The following is a 21,159-nucleotide window of genomic DNA, read 5'->3' as shown; positions in this document are numbered from 1 at the left end:
TCCTAAAGCTGGTACAAAATACAGTGGCTTGAATATAAAAAGACTTTTCTCAGCTCTGTAGTTTGCACTGGCAACCAGTTTGCACTTGCATAAGAGCATAAGAAGTAACTAAATAGAATTTTGAAAAGCACACTATGCAGAAAAATGTCATCAAAGACAAAACATTGTATAAAAATGCAGGGAAAAATGTAATTGTCTTTGCTTATATGTTCATAATCCTTTCATCTGTGAAAGGATCCTCAATAATGTAATGACATTTGTTACCTATAGGGAGAGGAAGTGGATTCCTGGGTGTGGTGTCAGAGGCTTTTCATTGTATACTCTTTCACACGTTTTGGATCTTTGATCTGTGCAAGTGTATTACTTAATCAAAAAATTTAAGTTTAATCCTCACCTTATACATCAGAATAAATTCGTGGAATTAAAGGCAAATATAAAAAATAAATAATGAGAAAATCATAGAAAAATTTAAGTGAATATTTACTCTGTGATCAGGAAGATTTTCTTTTTTTTTTTTTTTTTTTTTTTAAAGATTTTATTTATTTATTTGAGACAGAGAGAATGAGAGAGAGAGAGCACATGAGAGGGGGGAGGGTCAGAGGGAGAAACAGGCTCCCTGCCGAGCAGGGAGCCCAATGCGGGACTCGATCCCGGGACTCCAGGATCATGACCTGAGCCGAAGGCAGTCGCTTAACCAACTGAGCCACCCAGGCGCCCACAGGAAGATTTTCTAACCATAAATGTGAAACACAGTATTTTCATATGATGGAGTATTATATAACTATTATAATAATATCTTTGAAGAATTTTTAATGCCCTCAGGAAATTATAATGATTTACTGTCACTTGAAATATGGGCACCAAAGCTGGTTGGTTCGTAAAATAATCTCTAAAAAGCTAGAAGGAAATTTAATTTGAATGTAAACAAGTTATCTCTGGGTGGTAAATTTACATGTCTTTTTTTTAAATCTTTTTTTTTTTTTTTTTTTTTGCTTTTCTGTATTTACTAGCTGTAATCAGAGAAAGAAATGAAAAAAAGTAAATAAAATACAAACCTTTGCCAGACATGCAGGATGTTAGTTTCCATACTGCATATTGTAAGTGGTGGAATTATGGCAATGTCTGTTATGAATTGTAATTATATAAAATGTATTAGAAAGCAGTCCTTTAGTAAAAGCTATAATTTTTCTATTTTCTAATGTTTTTCCTGTAGCTGGGTAATTAATTAAAATGATTTCTTATTTTGTAAGATGATGAGAAAGTATTTAAAAATTGTTTACCATGAAGTTGAATTATTCAGGAGCTTTTTTTAATAGATTTTTAGAGTACCCTATAATCTTTCAGAAATGAATTCATTCTGCCTCTGAGCAATTATTTCTTAATTATGGAATCTTTTTTTCTCCCTTTTACTTCAGTGTGATTCTGGCATTTTTTAAATTGTAGGACATTAGACATTATTTTAGAAGTTGGTTGGTTCATTTATCTTTCTTTTTGACAGAGTATTAAGATACCGTTTTAAGACAGACACTGTGCCAAATGTTTACTTTCTTGGTTTTGTTTTGTTTTGTTTTTTAATAAAAACCTCTCTGTTTAAAAATGGTCATTTTGTTCTCTTTTGATAATAGATATTGGTACCTGTGCCATCACTGCTATTCCTTTTGAGAAGTCCAAAGTTTTATTTACTCTGGAAGAGTTGGATGAGTTTACTTTTGTGGATGAAACTGATCAGCAAGCTGTTCCAGATGTAACTCGAATAGGTCCCAGCCAAGAAAAATGGGGTTGGATAATGTTTGAATGTGGACTTGAAAATTTAACCATAAAAGGTAAGCATTTTGTTTTCATTTCTGCTTAAGTGAGGTACAAATTGGCCCCACATTGCTGAAATGTTTTGAACAATTGTGACTTTTAATAACCTGAATCAGCATATTTATTTATTTTTTTTAAAGATTTTATTTATTTATTTGAGAGAGAGAGAATGAGAGAGAGAGCACATGAGAGGGGGGAGGGTCAGGAGGGTCAGAGGGAGAAGCAGACTCCCTGCCGAGCAGGGAGCCTGATGCGGGACTCGATCCCGGGACTCCAGGATCATGACCTGAGCCGAAGGCAGTCGCTTAACCAACTGAGCCACCCAGGCGCCCCGAATCAGCATATTTAAGCAGAAAGTTGGGACCTGAGATTTTTTACCAGGGTGGGTGCCCCATCCCAATTGTGTAAGTGGGACTTCCCCTGCAATGTGTGATTCAAAACTAACAGAGCATGTAGAAATACAAAAAAAATCATTGTTTGAACAAAAAAATCTGTGGTTCAGAAAAAAAATTTTGAATAAAATGTAGAGCCACCAGCTTTTGAAAGTTTGATTTTTGGAAACTGGATTTTTGATTAGTAGAGCCTTGCAGGATGAAAATACTATAAATCCTTTATTCAGTGACAGACTGACTTTTAGTTATATAACTTACAGTTATATACAGTTTTCTTTTACATTACTGAGTAATATATATAAAAAAGGAAGGCTGAGTTATATATAAGACTTCTACGTTAGTCATATATATATATAATAGTAATCGAGTATGCCTGTAGTTCTTTACCTGATAATCCAGTCTTACATGACTTTTACAGTTAAGGGCAAAGTTTTGATGAGAAAAAAATATCTTTATGAATTTTTATTTTTATTTTTTTGTCTTTATGGGTACTGTAGAGTATAATGTTGAGATACCCACTGTTTTTAATAAGTATATTCTTTCATTCTTATAGGAGGAAGACAGTCTGGTGCTGTTTTATATAATACTTTTGGAATTATGGGTAAAGCTAGTGTCACAGAAAGAGGTGGAGTGCTGACATCCAATAATTCTTCTGATTCTCCAACTGGCAGTGGCTATAATACTGATGTCTCTGATGATAATCTTCCCTGTGATCGAATGAGCCCTTCTTCAGACTTAAATGGAAATTCTGTTTCAGATGAACAAGTTGGTGAATTTTTAATAATAATAGTGCTTTGAAAAAATAACAAAACTACATACCCATTTCAAAATTAATTTCTGGAGTATATTTGCTTCTTTCAATATTTGGAATTTTGCTTAAATTGCAGTCAAGATATTTTGGTGATTATACTACTACTAGAATATAATTTCTGAAGCATAGGTACCATACCATAGATATATTTATATCTATCATAGTACCTTGTTTAATGCCTGGCTTATATTGGGCACTTAATAATATTTGTTGAATTAATGAATAAATAGAATTTCAGAAAAGTAGGCATTGTTTTGATGTTATTTCAAGGATTTTAGCAGAGTTCATGGAAATACTTAGTTTTGTCACTGGTAGTATTTCATGTAAGTTCTAAATATTTTTGTCAATATCCACCCATTTCAGCTAGAGTCCTGAAGAATACCTTATGTGCAACTCATTTATTATTTTTATTATGGTAGACTGTCACAATGATTAATAATAGCAATAATAAAAATATTAAAAATTTTAGGTTATGGAAGAGTTATACCACTAACTGATGGGTGCAAGTTTTTTCCTTTTCGAAGCTTCTTCGTCTATAATAGTATTGTAAGGATACTGACCTCCTAGACTTGTGAAGACTGAAGGAGATAATACATATAAAAGGCTTAACTCAGTGTCTAGCACATAGTAAGAACTTGGTAAATGTTGGGCGCCTGGGTGGCTCAGTTGGTTAAGCGACTGCCTTCGGCTCAGGTCATGATCCTGGAGTCCCTGGATCGAGTCCCGCATCGGGCTCCCTGCTCGGCGGGGAGCCTGCTTCTCCCTCTCCCGCTCCCCCCTCTTGTGCTCTCTCTCTCTCTCTCACTCTCTCTCTCAAATAAATAAATAAAATCTTTAAAAAAAAAAAAAAAGAACTTGGTAAATGTTGTTTTTAAACACATATGTACATATACTTCTGATCATTTGGAAATTAGACCAATTGAAGAGAAAAGAAACCACCTTTTAATTAAGAAATGTCATGGATACGGGGGCCTGGGTAGCTCGGTAGGTTAAGTGGCTGCCTTCAGCTCAGGTCATGATCCCAGGGTCCTGGGATTGAGCCCCACGTTGGGCTCCCTGCTCAGCGGAGAGAGACCCTGCTTCTCCCTCTCCCTCTGCCTGCCTCTCTGCCTACTTGTGCTGTCTCTATATAGCTCTGTCAAATAAGTAAATAAATAAATAAATAAATAAATAAAATCTTTTCTTTTTAAAAAAAAGAAATGTCACAGATATCCACCATTCATTGGCATAATCACCTCTGAACCCCAGGTTTCTGGTAATTTATTTTTTGAAATATTTATTTTGATTTGATGCATAGTTCAAGAGTTTAATCACAGTTTTCTTGTGAGGTCTTTGGATGTATTTGAGTGGTGGTTGGGGATTAGCACTTTAATTAAGGAAATTAAAAAATATAATAGCTACTCACTGGACAAAAGAGCTGGGAAGAGCCCAGCTGTTCTTTCTTTCTCCTCTATCCCACTGAAACACTTGATAGAAGCTCAGATATCTGGGTACCCAGTCTGCTCAGTCATTAAGCATCTGCCTTCAGCTCGGGTCATGGTCCCAGGGTCCTGGGATCGAGCCCTGCATCGGGATCCCTGCTCCGCTGGAAGTCTGCTTCTCCCTCTCCTACTCCCCCTGCTTGTGTTCCCTCTCTCACTGTGTCTCTCTCTGTCAAATAAATAAATAAAATCTTCAAAAAAAAAAAAAAAAGCTCAGATGTCTTCCTTGGTCCCTCTGATCCTTGTCTCTTTGCTGAATGTCCCTAAATTTTGTAACATTGCTTTCTTTGGGTTCTGTAACTCTTCCTGGTCCATATCCTCATTCAGTTCTTTGTCCCTAAATGTGGGTGTTCTTCCCATGTTCTGTTCTTGGCTACTTTTCTTTTTTTTTTTTTTTGCTGTGTGTCCACTCCCTGATTTATTTCATTTTCTAGTCCTGCTCCATAATTTGATGACACTAACTCTTTCCCATCGGTTATGCTTTTAGCACCAACCTTTCAGTTGAGCTCCAGAATTGTATGCAGTCACCTTTTAGCTATCATCATTTACACATGCCATAGGTACCAAAAATTTAGTCAACCTAAATCCAACTTTATTATTGCTTTGCTTCACATACTATTATAATTAGTTGCTTATTATCTGTAAGCCTCCTTCCCTTTTTAAAATTTTGAGTTCTTGAAGACTGTCTTCTCTATCTTTTGTATACCTTAGTGCCTAGCTCACAGCCTTGTCTGAAACCCACAGGTCAGATGTATTTGAGAATTCAGATTTTTTTTTCCTTTAACAGAAAGGTAATATGGCGTGTGTTTTATATGTTACATAAACTCCTAGTGGAATCTGAGACAGCATTCCATCTTGAAATATTTAAATACTTTTACAGCACAACATTCATAAAAATTCCAAGTGGGATAAATAGCCTCTCATCAAATTCAGATCAGGTTTTGATGCCATATTTACACAAAAATATTTAGATTTCTCAGAATGTTACGAGTTTTAGAGCTGCAGATAAGGAATGTGGACTTATATATCTAGCATTTCTAACTTTAAAATTACTATTGCCTATAGTCACATTGTTTTGTAGCACTTAGGATTCAAAGCTATTTTGTGGATATTCTTCATTCCTTAATTATACCACAAGAAAATGACAGTCTTCTTCATCTTGACCCGTAATAACTAAAAGTGAATTAGAGAGCTGTGAGGAGACATAACAGGCAGTAGACTTTTTTGTTTGTTTCTTTAATATTATGCTTACCTCCCTGCATTCTAAAGAGTGGTGATTATACATTTAAAAAAATTATTATTTCTTAACATTGATTCAGATTGCTAGCATATAAGATAACTAAGAATTTTTTTATTGTAGAGTGTTATTTATTTGAACATGGACTACACTAGTATTTTTATGGCACTTGTTTTTGGAAATTTGAAATATGTTGTTAAAATGGAATGGAAAACAAAACAAAAAAATGGAATGGAAAACATTGTAGTAGGAAGCAGAAGACTTTGATTCTCTCACTCATTCTCCTTAATAGTTGTATGACCTTCGACAAGTCACCAAACCTCTTTCTCTCACTTTTTTCATCTGGAAAAAATAACACTTAAACATCCCTAAACAAATGTAATTGAATGAAGTGATCAGGAGAAACATTCAGTTCTAAGATCAGTGATTTATGGCTTACTACAATGTAGTGGTTTTTCAGACTATGCTCCTTAGAGCTTCAAGGATCTATAGGTATTTCTCAGAATTAGGGTTAGGCTGAGCAAGGTTTATGTTACCTGTTTTATATAAAGGTGTCATCTGTAGAACTTGATTTGATGGGAAGGTTTTGTGCTTAAAACATTTACCTTGGCACTAATGGTTTTAAGCAGCTATACATTATAAGTTTTTGGTTTTTGATTTTATGTAGGATGAAGGAGTTGAATCTGATGATTTGAAAAAAGATTTACCTCTGATGCCTCCACCTCCAGATTCATGTAGCATGAAGTTGACCATCAAGGAAATTTGGTTTAGTTTTGCAGCTCCCACCAATGTGAGATCTCCTACACATGCATTTTCTAGGTAAAAAGTTTTAAACATGTAGTACTATTCCTTGATTTTTCTTCATTTTAACTAACATACAACTCTTTCAGTTATTTTTTTAAATTATTTTTCTGGTCTATCTAGCATTAGGGTTGCCACCTTCTTACCATCTTTCCTACTTTATGCTTTCTGTAGACATTATTCTTATCTTGTTTGACCCTTTTTCTTTCCTAAGGCTTTAGTTTTACTATTATATGTCATGCCACCATGAACTTCTTACTCTCACCTCTAATAGGTTTTAATATGTTTTCTTCATTTCTATTATCTATTCTTCACATTTTCTACTTATATGTTCATAATTTATCTGGTAGCCAAAATGAAAAGTAATTTTGCCTAAGTAAAATAGCCACTAAGTACAGTAGGTATGGGAGATTGTTTGAAATACAAATCTTGACAGTTGTTCTTATAATTTCTTTTTTTTAAATTTTCAAAGGCAGCTGAACCTTTTAAGCACTGCAACTCCAGCTGTTGGTGCATGGCTTGTTCCCATTGATCAACTCAAATCATCCTTAAACAAATTAGAAACTGAGGGCACCTTGAGAATTTGTGCTGTTATGGGATGTATAATGACAGAAGCATTAGAGGTATGTCTATCAACAATACAAGGTATCTTATTATTGAACATGATCTCTAATTGTTCATCATTGTTGGAAAACATCAGACCTGCAAGTTCTTGATTACTGGATATCTTCTACTTGCAGTGTCTTTGATACATCACTCTAAATCTGTTGTTTTTGCTTTGTTTCAGAATAAAAGTGTACATTTTCCCTTAAGAAGTAAATACAACAGACTTACTAAAGTTGCCCGTTTTCTCCAAGAAAATCCTTCATGTTTACTGTGCAATATACTACATCACTACCTGCACCAGGCAAATTACTCCATCATTGATGATGCTACAATGGTGAGTTACTGAAACCATATGTTAGCTTTAAAGAAGCCTCTATTCTTGGGGTGCCGGGGTCACTCAGTCAGTTAAGCATCCGACTCTTGGTTTCGGCTCAGGTCATGATCTCAGGGTTGTGAGATCAAGCCCTGTTTTGGGCTCCAAGCGGAGTCTGCTTGGGATATTTTCATCCCCCCTCTCACTGTTCCTCTCCCTGCTCATGTTCCCAATCTCTCTCTCTCTCTTTCTAAAATAAATAAATAAATCTTTAAAAAAAAAAAAAAAAAGGGAAACCTCTGTCCTTTTGAGGACTCATACATTGGCCTACAGGGTTTGAGATGCAGATGGGAAGTCCAAAGGAGAAATATGGTTAAAAATACAGGCTTATAGACAGCAGTGGGCTCAGATAAGTGATTTGGGAATTGCCAACATGAAGGTGTTGGAAGCTGTGGATATGGATGAGACTTCTAGGAATGATGGTATGTTGAGGGAGAAACTGGTCAAGAATGGATATCTGAAGAACACCAAAATTAAAGGGGAAGGGGGTGAAGAGAAGGTGAATAAAGCTATACAGAATGCAGAGGAGGGAAAGGAAGAGGTAGGAGAATTAGGAAAAAAGTGTCTTAGTTAAAATGTTAAAATAGTGGTAGTTACTTAATCTTTGAAGGGAGTAATTTCATTTCCTGTTTGTTTAATGACTATTCCAGGTAGCTCAAAATACATTTGATTTCAAAAAAGGTAAAGTGGATTGAATGCTTCTTAAGGAGAATCCCAATCTTGCACCCCATGTTTAGCCTCTTATTCACCTGGTACTGCATTGTTTGTGACAGAAAGATGCAATGTTGTGTTTAGAGATTGAGTTCTGTTGTCAGCCTGAAATACTCTTTTGTGACCTTGGACAAATTATAACACATAATTCTAGTTTCTTCATCTCTAAATGGGGGTTATGAGATTTAAATGAATAAATGTATGCAAAGCATTTAAATGGTAACATTATTACATCATTGTTGTTACAGAGTGATGGACTTCCTGCTTTGGTAACATTAAAGAAAGGTTTAGTTGCATTGGCAAGGCAGTGGATGAAGTTTATTGTGGTGACACCAGCCTTTAAAGGAGTTAGCTTACACAGACCAGCTCAGCCGCTGAAACCTCAATCAGCTGTGGACCATGAACATGAAGACGGACTTGGGCTAGACAATGGAGGTGGTCTTCAAAGTGACACCAGTGCTGATGGAGCAGAATTTGAATTTGATGCAGGTAATTTGTAAATATTTTAGTCAAATATAGCCAGATATTGGTAACATATATATGTGATAATGTGATATGAATATGTGATAATTTTAATCATTTGTGTCCAAAACTTGAAACTGTTATGGCTTAGTTATACAAGTATGATTTGTATTAGTCCAAATAAATGATAATAATGTTGTAATCTTTATACTGACTTTTGGTTTTTACATTTAATTTCATGAAATATGATAGACTTCTAATCTATCGCATACGATAACAGACATCTTTGCATAGCTAGAATATTTGAATGAAGCATGTTAACTTCCTTTTAAAATTCACATTTGAAAAAAATAAAATTCATATTCATATTTGTTCATCATCTTTCCTATGCCACTTAAAAGGAGTCTTTGAATTTTATCTGGTGCCTGGTTGATTTTGCATTTATGTAATGTTTAGAGTCGTGCATTCAGCATACAATTCTGTCAGCAACATGACTGTGCCAGAACACAGACAGTAGATATGCATTTCAAAAATATATGTGCACATTTTAATGCTTTTTCTGGGTAAACTTTTGTTATCACAACATGTAATATTCAATAATATTGAATTATGGTATTTTGGAAAATGTTAAAAGTACCATGAAAAAGGACGGTAGCCTTAAAATTAGAGCTTTCAGAACATTGATATATAATACTTTACCCAGCTTTTTTTATTGTCTTTTAAAAAAAAAAAGTTTATACTTAAAAGTGAATATGCTATGAGGAAGGGTGCCTGGGTAGTTCAGTTGGTTAAGCATCCAACTCGATTTCGGCTCAGGTCCTGATCCCAGGGTTGTAATACCAAGCCCCATGTTGGCTCCCTTCTAATTAACTGCAAATTCTTGGGTTAAACTGAAAATTCTGTACTTTGAGCCTAGTTGGTTTTTTTCTCTGTAAACCCTTTGGCTGGGTTGTGGAGGAACTGAATACAAGCTATTTGTTCCTTTCTTGAGACTGAGTGAGAAGATTGGGGTTGGGAGAGTAAAAGAAACACAAAAAATAATAATATAGCAGATTCCACAATTAATTTCAAGGAAATTTAATTAATTTAATTTGTTTACTGAAGGCATATGTAAAGTTGAGTGGTAGTTACACCACCAGGAACACTGGTATTGATGTTTCAAGAAAATGATAATCTATAGCCCACTTACTCTTTTGAACTGTTTCAGCCACAGTCAGCGAACACACAATGCTACTAGAAGGAACAGCCAACCGTCCTCCACCTGGTAGCTCTGGACCTGTAACTGGAGCTGAGATAATGAGGAAACTTTCTAAGACTCATACCCACAGTGACTCTGCATTAAAGATAAAGGTACATTACTGCTGTTTCTGGTTAGAGTAGACTTCCAGAGAAGACCTATATTTCTGATATCTCAAATTCAAACATTAGGTGTTTAAATTTAAATATTCAAATAGTATTTTATATTCAAGAATTAATAATTTAATAATTGAGTTGACATGAACATGATTAGCAACATAAACAGTTTGAGTTAGGCTATTTTATGATTTTAATTACACTGTTTTAAGAAATTTAACCAGTGCTTGGTAAGACATGTATATAGCAGGGTGGTTGAATACTACCTTGGGAGCCAGACAGCCTTGGTTTCAATTCTGCCTCTGCCACTTAGTTGTTTTGTGACTGAACAAATTTTTAACTGTACCGTGTGTCAGTTTCCTTATCTGTAAGATTGAGATTACAATAGTAACTTTTCCCAGAATATGGATGTTAAGAAATAACTGTTAATACATGAAAAATGCTTAGAACAATACCCACATGTAATAAGCATGTAAGTTATTTGTTGTTGTCGTGGGTTATTCATGTTTTGTTAGTTTCATTTTCTGAGCAATGAAAATGACAGACAATTAGTATTTTAACTTTCTTTGAAAGTTTGGGTATAGACTTACATTAATACTCAGAATCCATAAGGTAAATGACTGATAATTTTACCATATTAAAATATAAGATTTCTACACAGAAAAAATAATGTATTATAAACAAAATAGAAAGACATATGACAAAGGGCTAATTTCCTCATATGTGAGGATCTTTTTTCTAATCACTAAGAAAAAGAACACAATCAAATAGAGAATCGGTTAATGGGCAGTTCACAGAGAAATACACACACAAATATGAAAATGTATCCTCTTATAATTAAAGAAATGTAAGTTAAAATGAGATTTCATGGAGCACTGGGTGTTATACGAAAACAATGAATCATGGATCACTGCATTAAAAAGTAATGATATATTGTATGGTGACTAACATAACATAATAAATAAAATTTTAAAAAAATCAGCTTCATTTAAAAAAAAATGAGATTTCCATTTTCACGAATCAGATTGAAAACACTAACATTTGAATGGTGTATGTTGGTGAAGGTAAGGAAAAACAGACACTCTCCTACAGCACAAACTCCGGGACGCCTGGGTGGCTCAGTCGGTTAAGCGTCTGCCTTCAGCTCAGGTCATGATCCCAGGGTCCTGGGATCGAGTCCCGCATCGGGCTCCCTGCTCCGCGGGAGCCTGCTTCTCCCTCTGCCTCTGCCTCTGCCTCTCTCTCTCTATCGCTCATGAATAAATAAATAAGATCTTTAAAAAAAAAAAAAAGAAAATTGGCACAAACTCTTTGAAGACCAATTTGTATCAAAATTTAAAATGTAATATTCTTTCACCCAGTATATTCATGTCCAGGAATTCATTCTAAAGAAATGAATGCTCATAAATGCTAAGAGACAACACTATTTGTAATAGGAAAATAATGGAAGCAACATAAATGACTATTTGAGGACTAGTAAACTAGTGTACCCTGTTACAGAGATGCATACCATAAAAACTTCAGAAAAATGTAGATCTCTAAGTGGATATGGAATGGTTACCAGAGTGCCTGGATTAAAGTAAAAACAAGATATAAAACAATATGTATCTGTTTGTTAAAAAAGGACAAATATGTACATGTGCTTATATAGTTATAAATTATTTAAGGAGAAGAGATAAGAAAAGTAAAGAGTACTTCTAGGGGAAGGGATCTAGTAGGCGAGCTCAGGGGATACGATTTATTGAATTGTCTTTGTGCTTTTAAAGTTTTTATTCTGTATAAGTATTGCTCTTAATTAAAACATTCAAAGATAGTTTAATATACATTTTTTAAAAGTTTGAGCTATTAGGCTTGTTCTACTTCTATAGTATAGTTTGAAGCCAGGGTACTTTTAAATTCTCACATCCTTAATCAGTCTCAGATTTTTTTCCCGTTCAATGGTTTTTCCTATCCCTACCAACATTCCTTTGTTTATGAATTATAAAAGTCCTCCAAAAAATTGAATTGCACCACTTTGTTTCAGATCTCTTCTTTTCAGGATCTTTCTGTCTGTATAGTCTTTTCTTATACTATTTTAAACTGATCTGAAATTCTAAGCTTAGATGTGACAGAACAGATAGAGATGGGCAATTCTGTAATTTTTTAATTTTCCTCAGAGAATTGCTGGAAATTGTTTTTGGCATATTAGAACTCTACAGAGAAGCTCTTATAGATTTTCATTATCAGGGTACCAACAAGAGTAGTATAGTATTAAGAATATTGAGATTGAAATCTTGCCACCAGACACACTCTTCAGATTTCAAAGGGAATTAATAATTCATTATTAAAATAAGTGAATGATAAAGGCTGTCCTTGGTATTGTACTGTAAAGTTTTAAAACATTTTTGTGTACATTTGGGATTCACCACAATCCTAGTAGGCACAATCTGTTTTGGTATTAATGTGAATAGTAATTAACAGTAATAGCAACAGTACTAGTAGTGTTAGTTATTAGCAGTCATTTTTATATGCATGAGAAAGAGCCCTGTGTTGTTCCTTTTGTAGGGTATTCACCCATATCATTCTTTGAGCTATACCAGTGGAGACACTGCCACCGATTCTCCAGTGCATGTTGGACGTGCTGGGATGCCAGTTAAGGAGAGTCCAAGGAAGGAGAGCCTACTCAGCTACCTGACTGGAAGCTTCCCAAGCTTGCACAACCTCTTAGAAGGGACTCCTCAGAGAAGCAGTGCAGCTATAAAAAGCAGCTCCCTAACGAGAACGGGTACTTCCTTGGTTTTGACAATTATAAGTTTACTTCTATGTGAGAATTAAAAAACAAACAAACAAATAGGACTTAAGTTTATTTTGCTTTATACTTCGGTTGCATAACTAATCTATGTATTACACCTTATCTTTGAAAAAGTAGTTTGGGAAACTGTTCTGTTTGTAACTTGTTGGTATCTTCATGCCCTTAGTTTGCATTTCTAAATTGCAGCATTTGATATTACTACCAGCCTAGTCATGGTATGAGATGATGTCTAAGCCATCCAACAGTGAATTTCTTCTTGTTATATTAAAAAGAAGTTGTTTATTAGTGCCTTAATATCCAAATACCAGCATCATGCAGTGATTTTGAAAACATCTGCAAAAGACAGTTTGGTCTGACTTTTAAAAAATAATTACATCACATTTCTGCTTATTACATAAGTAATACTATACTCAATATAATTTATTTTCAGGAAATACAATGGCCACTGATATGTTATCTGAACATCCCTTGCTATCTGAGCCATCATCTGTGAGTTTCTATAATTGGATGTCAAATGCTGTGGGTAATCGTGGAAGTGTGGTACAAGAATCTCCTGTTACAAAATCCGCACACAATAGTCTTCCATCAGGTATTGAGTTATCATGTTATTTTGCTTAACTGTCTAAGGGACATATGTAAATTTTAACAAAATTCTGTTTTTCACAGAATGGTCAAAATATCAAATGTTTAATACTGTTTAGTTGAAATTTGCCCATTTATGAAATGCGTTTGTTAATACTGAATTGAGAGAATTGTAAGCAGTCACTTAGTATTCTTGTGAAAAGACAAATAGGTCATATGTGAGACCTTATGTAATTTAGAGTTTAAAATGTCCAATTAATGTGGCCAGTTTAATTTTCAAAATACCAAAAGGAGGTAAATGGAAAAATGCAAAGAATATGGCATATTGCACCTATAGTACAGAAAATAGTTTATTCAGATTCCTCTGAGAAATAATAATAGCATTCTTTTACTCTTATAGTTACTTAAATAATTAAACCTAAAGGTATACTAAGAGGAATAAAATAAGATTTTGCCTTTGAGGAAGAAATGAGGGCAACTTATTAATTTTAAAAGAATACGTATAAAGAGCAAGAACACTGGCAGGGAATTCACCAAGAAATGTTGGTGGCTATCTCCAGAAACATAAGTGGTGCCACCCTTCATTTTCTATTTTTTTCTTTTTGGGATATTTTTCCAAATTTAGTAGATGCATGTATTCTTGTAAAAAAAAAAATTTTTTTTTAAAACATGTGAAGTAGACTTTGATCCTAGGTCCTGAAGGCAGCTGAAATTAATCCATGTAACAGCTATTTGCATTGCTAGCAAATTCTGTTCATATAGAAAATATGATATGAAATATGGCTGATAAGTGACTACTCACTCAGTCCTTTGTTTTGCTGGTATGTGGATCACTCTTGAATCTGAAACTGATCCTAGTTATGACTGCATTCCAGTTCTTAGCATTGGTTCTTCTTTGAAGAAGAGAAGAGGACACTGTTTCCGCCAGCTCTCAGCACTGTTCTTGCACTAGTCTCACTACTGCACAGTTTAAATTTTGGGAAAATCAGAAAAGAACATTTCCTCTTTCTCATGGTCCTTTGCCTGGGAGTTAGAGGATAAAGGGAATACAGAGGAAAGAAATAGCACCATTTTATTTTTGTTCTGCCTCGGGAAAGCATAATTGGGAAGAAATTTACATGTGGGACTCTGTGACATCTGTGGCTTTTGCCCTGCTGCTGTCTGTAACTCTGCTCCTCAGTGCAAAGCTGAGGGGATATCAAATGCTTTTCAAAGATCTTCCGGCCATAAATTTCTGTATTTTGGCCTGGCTGGCTCTAATACAGACTTCATGTATGAGAATGACTGATACTTTCTGAAGTTTTAGTTTAATTTCATTTTTATTATTAAATCGTCTGTAAAATGACCAAAAAGTGCTGTGTGTGTTTGTTTTTTTTACCTTCATTCAGTTTAAATGGTCTGGTAATACTGCTGTAATACGGGCTTCATAAGTTTACTTTGCTGTGCCCTTTTACGTTGTTTTTATTTCCTTATAATTCAGATTTTACTCTTGAACATTTACTCTGTTAGGTGTTGCACCCAATCTTCCTACAATACCCTCAGCCTCAGATTTCAACACCGTCTTATCTAGTGACCAGAATACTTTGGATGGAACACATTCTCAGCATAGCACTAGTCAGGATGATGTGGCAGGTGTAGAAGAAGCCAACCAAGGGTTTCCTGCTGTGCAGCTTGCTGATGCACAGGTGAGCCAGTCTGTTTTTCCGTAATTATAGTAACCCCTCATTAGGTAATTCTTAGCAGCTGGAACCATCCAGTCATATGCACCTTGGAATTCTAGTGAAAATCTTTTTTGTGTGCTTGTCTGTCTAAAGTCTTCATGCAAAAATGGAAGAGCCTTTTAAAAGTACCTGGGTTAGTTACAAATGCTAATTTAGCATCTATAGGTATGCATTAAACAGAAGAGTGGTATATAATTAGTTGTCTCATATAATAGCATTTTTGTTATGTGGAGATATAGATTGGCTAAATAACATAACTAGAAATTAGAAGACTGTGTTAAGTACTATGTTAAGACTTTACTGAGTGAGCAGTTGGGAAGCCCTGAAGACTTTAGAGCAGAGGAATTAAGTGACTAGAACTGTACATGTAGAAATATTATATGGGTAGCAATGTGTTAAATGGATTGAAGTAGAGACACTATAGGTGAAAAGATGAGTTACTGAAGTAGTTCACGTAAGTGGTAAATGAGGCTTTTAACTTAGGTGGTTGTGGCTTTGATAAGGTAAAGGCAAAATAATGTGAAGGTTTTATTCAATTGATCAAATATAAGAGTGGAGAGCAAAATCCTTTGAAATGTATATTTTAGTCCGAATGATCACAAGGCAAGTGGGTGAGTGGGACCATGGGTATTAAGAGGTGTTATTTTTTCAGGATGAGAGAGACTCCAGCATAGTTACATACTGAGGAGGAATTAGGAAGGTCCTGATCAGAAAAAGAAAAAAGAGGGTAAACTGATAGAGTAAGATTCAGAGAGGGATGAGGACTGTTGGAATTTAGAGTCACTCAGAGAGAGAGATGTTTTAGACATAAAAAATTACTTTTTTCCTCTGAGAAACTAAGAAGGCAATAAGGACAGTTCACAATTATACAGGTTAAGTTTGCAAATTGGTAGCTTCAATTTTCTCTTAATGTAGAAAGTAATTTATGTTAAGAAATGTGTCGGGCACTTTTAAATTTTCTTGAGATTTACTTCTCCAATGTACTGGAGTAGTTTTTAGGGACTTCATTTTTTTGTTAAAGGAGAGTGGGAAAATAAATAACCTTTTTGTTGTTGTTTTGGCCTATAGAATACATTAATTGTATTTATTAGCATTCTATACATATTTGTAGAAATAATTATATTGTTTTACATGTAAGATTCTAAAATCCACCAGAAACGTGAATATTAAATAATACAGTAAAAAACTCTGTAAGGTGATTTAGATATGTGTACAGGTTGGCGTGAATATGAAAGAGAGCTTACCACAGACTCCCTAAAAGGATTGCCAAATAATGCTGAGGGCCTAGTTAAGAGTTTAGGTTAGTGTTGGGGTACCAATGAATGCAGTTATATCATTTCCTTTCATTGTTCCTAGCAGCTCAGCTATAGGAATATAAGAGGATTGATCCAAAGCAGATGTAGCAAGAAAAATGAGGTGATAGATATAAACAGTCTAGGAAGTTGCTGAAATGGAGTTTAAGCCAAGATTATGGGAGGAAAAAGAAGTCACATAACTTTGGAACTGAAGTGTTGGTTGAGTTATCTGCATGGTCAAAGAAGTCATTCAGAAGTCATTCAGGATGGTAAATTGGGATTGAAAAGAAAAAGAGGAAAGTAAATCAGGAATCAAAGTTTAGTTAGGAGGATTAACAAGGTGGGGGATAAATAAATGACAAACATTAGAAAAGATGGAGGATGATTTGAACCTTGAAGAGGGAAGAATTTTTCCTTTAGAATAAAAGAGTAAAATCCAAAAAAGAATATCCCAAGCAAGTATATAAAGGAGAGGGAATGTCTCCCTAAGGTTCCAATCTAGTGTACAATTGTTGGAATTCTCTGTTCTAGGCCATTAGACCTTCACAAGAGTAGCCTCTCTTCCTAAGCACAAACAAATGAGATGATCTAGAAATAACTGAACATGTAGACTTAGGTCTTAATACATAAATGGCACTTGTCCATTTTAATAGTATCATTTAACTTTCAGGTAAAGATTACTAAGGGAGATGTACAGGGAAAGGGTTACAAGAGGGCCATGGAAAGTACTGGATAACACCTATATTTTGGATATGGAAGGCGGAAAAGGAACCATGCAGCAAAGAATAAGCAGAGTGGTTATAGTGATCAACTATTGAACACATGTAGTTGCTTCTGTTTGGGTTAGCTCTTCATGACTACAAAATCAGTTAACAAGAGATTTAACCAGAATGATCTATTTCCATAAGCTTGTATGATACTTTAAAGGAACTTTTTTTTTTTTTTCAGAAAATAAATGTTAAATGACTGTAACAACCAAATGATACCATTTAAAAAGAGGTCAGATGTTCATAATATTACATATGAAATGTTTTTATATTAACATAGGAAGTTGATAAACTATTCTAATATACCAGATTTTTATGGAAACATAGTATATATTCATGCCTTTTTAAAGAGCAAGAAGTAGAATGATTTAAATTAGTTCACAATTTTATTTTCCTTGTCCTTTCAGACACTCAGGCAAGATAGAGAAATCTTTGTCCTTGTGATTAATTTGAAGATGAGTGGCATATAATATGTGCTGAAAAGTACTGTTAAGTTTTTTTTATTATGTTATGTTAATCACCATACATTACATCATTAGTTTTTGATGTAGTGTTCCATGATTCATTGTTTGCGTGTAACACCCAGTGCTCCATGCAGTACGTGCCCTCTTTAATACCCATCGCCAGGCTAACCCATCCCCCCACCCCCCTCCCCTCTAGAACCCTCAGTTTGTTTCTCAGAGTCCATAGTCTCTCATGGTTTGTCTCCCCCTCCAATTCCCCCCCTTCATTTTTCCCTTCCTACTATCTTTTTTTTTTTAAACATATAATGTATTATTTGTTTCAGAGGTACAGGTCTGTGATTCAACAGTCTTACACAATCCACAGCGCTCACCATAGCACATACCGTCCCCAATGTCTATCACCCAGCCACCCCATCCCTCCCACCCCCTACCACTCCAGCAACCCTCAGTTTGTTTCCTGACATTAAGAATTCCTCATATCAGTGAGATCATATGATACATGTCTTTCTCTGATTGACTTATTTTGCTGAGCATAATACCCTCCAGTTCCATCCATGTCGTTGCAAATGGCAAGATTTCATTCCTTTTGATGGCTGCATAATGTTCTATATGTATATATACCACACCTTCTTTATCCATTCATCTGTCAATGGGCATCTTGGCTCTTTCCATAGTTTGGCTATTGTGGACATTGCTGCTATAAACGTCAGGGTGCACGTACCCCTTCAGATCACTACATTTGTATCTTTGGGGTAAATACCCAATAGTGCAATTGCTGGGTCATAGGGCAGCTCTATTTTCAACTTTTTGAGGACGCTCCATACTGTTTTCCAGAGTGGCTGCACCAGCTTGCATTCCCACCAACAGTGTAGGAGGGTTCCCCTTTCTCCGCATCCCCGCCAACATCTGTTGTTTCCTGACTTGTTAATTTTAGCCATTCTGACTGGTGTGAGGTGATATCTCATTGAGGTTTTGATTTGGATTTCCCTGATGCCGAGCGATGTTGAGCACTTTTTCATCTGTCTATTGGCCATTTGGATGTCATCCTTGGAAAAATGTCTGTTCATGTCTTCTGCCCATTTCTTGATGGATCATTTGTTCTTTGAGTGTTGAGTTTGATAAGTTCTTTATAGATTTTGGATACTAGCCCTTTATCTGATATGTCATTTGCAAATATCTTCTTCTAAGTTTTAAGTAAAATTAGAGTTATATTTATTACACAAGTCCTTTTTTTTTTTTTTTTGGTCACACTACAGTATTGACATATGTATTGAGGTAGGGTAAGAAAAAAGCCACAGTAAATGATGAATTATAAGTTAAGCTAATTAATGAACATGTTATGTCTTTTAGGTTGTTTTCAGACCTCTTCTCAGTCATACAGGGATTCAGTCACAGGATGCAATGCCACTCTGCTACCGAATGTACTTTGGAGAACACCTTTCATTTTCAGGGACTTTGGACTGCCTTAGAGCAGATATTGTGGATTCGGACACAGCCAAAGAGAGAAAAGGCAAAAGAGCAAGAAGGTGTCTTGTGTCATTGTTCTTTTTGTGTAAAATGTTGTACACAGGTTATAGTATCTTTTTTTAACTTTGTTTTCCTCTAATGCTAATGAAAGTAATTTTAATATCTTAATGAGAAGGTAACTTCCATTTATCAAAAATAACCTCATTTTAATAACCTGTGGATTTTCTAGGTGATGAGGTCTATGCTGAGACTTCGTTTTGTGCCATGTTAGCATGTGTATGTGGGTCAGCCAAAGTACATTTGTTGTGTATATCCTCAGAATTTGTTTACTGTTTCTGTAGCTGAATTTTTATTATCTTATGCATTGTAATTTTATATATTTTACTTAGAATTATTCCTAACTGCCTTTCTGAGTCGACTTGCATTATTTCCTATTAGAAACAGGGTAGAAGTCATATAGAGAGTATGGCCATGAGAAACAAATACACAGGAATGCTAAATGTAGCATGGTGAAAGTTAAGAACCATCTTTTACTGTCATTATTATCAGGGATAGTTCTTTAGTTTCTTTATTGCTTGAATAGGAAATATTATGCCCACTAATAATATTTGATTAATCCTTTTGTGAACATTAAATTTTACTTTGCATGGGTCTTGCTGATGTGATGTAGATAGGAATAGTAGAATATGGATATAGATGGCAATTATGACAAGAGGTTTTTGCAACATTCTTCATTTCATCCAATTTAGGTTCTTGCAAGGTGGTAGATTAAAAGTAAAATGCACATGTATCACACATTTAACTAAGTGAAGTATGTTTTCCATTTGAAATATACTATTTAAAAATTTAAATAATTTGACAATCAGTTTAAACATTTTTACAGCAATTATTAATAGAAAAATATAGCTTTCTCAAATTTTGTTTCAGGTCTCGATATCTGAGGATTTTCTAATGACACAGGAACATGGACATCGCGTTGTCTTTTCTATTAAATATAAGACAGTAACTGCTTTTCGTAGTGTTATACCATAACAATGACTGGCCAGCTGAAGCACCACAAAGTGACCTTAATGATTATCAAGATTAGTGGGGAAAATTACCTTTGTTTTGTGACCTGGAAAAAATGTTTGTTAAAACATTAAACACTCTATTACTGCTTATTATAAATGTGTAGGGAAATGAAAAATACAGTAAAACTAATACTTAGTACATTATAATTTAAAACATTAGAAACACTGAGAATTAAACTGTCTTACTTCAATTCTAAAAATCTCACCAAAGGATAGTTTGAAAAGCCCTTGCCATCTTATCATCATATAACTTACAATACAGAAAGAGCATCTCTTCTGTACCTTTACATAATGCTATACTCCATTGTAAGTATTGATGAGTTTCCAACACTTTTTCCTTTGCACTTTTAATGTCATGAAATACTATCACGAGTTCCTTTTACTATGAAATTTTTTGCTAGCATCACTTCCTCTGGGATATTGTCATCCTTTTAACTTTGGCTATACAGTGCCCACGCCAGCTCTTTAGCTGTCTGGCTACTTTTGTCTTAAGTGACTGCTTCATTATATACCAATGTTTTTTTTTCCCCTTTTACTTGAATCTCCTCTCTTTAAGACTTTCTTGTTTTCCTTATATGTTTTTAATTCTTGTTTTTGCAGTTGTGGATTATTTTAATTTCTTTTGAGTCTTCTCTCTCCTGTCCATTCCACTTCTCAAAATCCAGTCTTTCCTTCTCTGACAACACACTTAGCATTGATTGTAGTCTTACTATGAGCTTGTAGATTTTCATGGATTATACTCCATAGTGGGGTTTTTCTTAAAACAATATTCATTAAAGAATTATTATTCTCTATAAAATCTTTAAGTTAAATTGAGAACATCAAAGCAACTTCTGTTTCTTTTTTCTATTAGGAAAATTTGACCTATGTGACTACATATTCGTATTGTACATGGAAGAAGAAGGAAAAAATACCTTTTTTTACAATTTTGGGCCCCAAGGTTTATTGTTATTGGTAGCTGGTTTACAG

The 21,159-nt window shown here is 34.7% G+C and overlaps 1 protein-coding gene across 1 annotated transcript in view; it reads left to right on the top strand.

The window, feature by feature from the left end:
• Window positions 1-21,159, top strand: part of KIAA1109 (KIAA1109 ortholog) — a 205,648-nt gene that overhangs the window by 95,507 nt on the left and 88,982 nt on the right. Inside the window, exons 35-45 of the mRNA XM_044912884.1 lie at window positions 1,626-1,823; window positions 2,752-2,963; window positions 6,395-6,546; window positions 7,001-7,151; window positions 7,316-7,468; window positions 8,467-8,707; window positions 9,888-10,030; window positions 12,578-12,797; window positions 13,255-13,413; window positions 14,916-15,091; window positions 19,004-19,179. Of these exons, the coding sequence (XP_044768819.1) occupies window positions 1,626-1,823; window positions 2,752-2,963; window positions 6,395-6,546; window positions 7,001-7,151; window positions 7,316-7,468; window positions 8,467-8,707; window positions 9,888-10,030; window positions 12,578-12,797; window positions 13,255-13,413; window positions 14,916-15,091; window positions 19,004-19,179 (1,981 nt within the window). The remainder of the gene's footprint in view (window positions 1-1,625; window positions 1,824-2,751; window positions 2,964-6,394; window positions 6,547-7,000; window positions 7,152-7,315; window positions 7,469-8,466; window positions 8,708-9,887; window positions 10,031-12,577; window positions 12,798-13,254; window positions 13,414-14,915; window positions 15,092-19,003; window positions 19,180-21,159) is intronic.

This window comes from Neomonachus schauinslandi, chromosome 2, assembly GCF_002201575.2.
Source record: "Neomonachus schauinslandi chromosome 2, ASM220157v2, whole genome shotgun sequence".
In the NCBI taxonomy this organism is placed as follows: domain Eukaryota; kingdom Metazoa; phylum Chordata; class Mammalia; order Carnivora; family Phocidae; genus Neomonachus; species Neomonachus schauinslandi.
The sequence above is the reverse complement of the archived record's forward strand: the minus strand, read 5'-3'. Positions and strand labels throughout refer to the sequence as shown.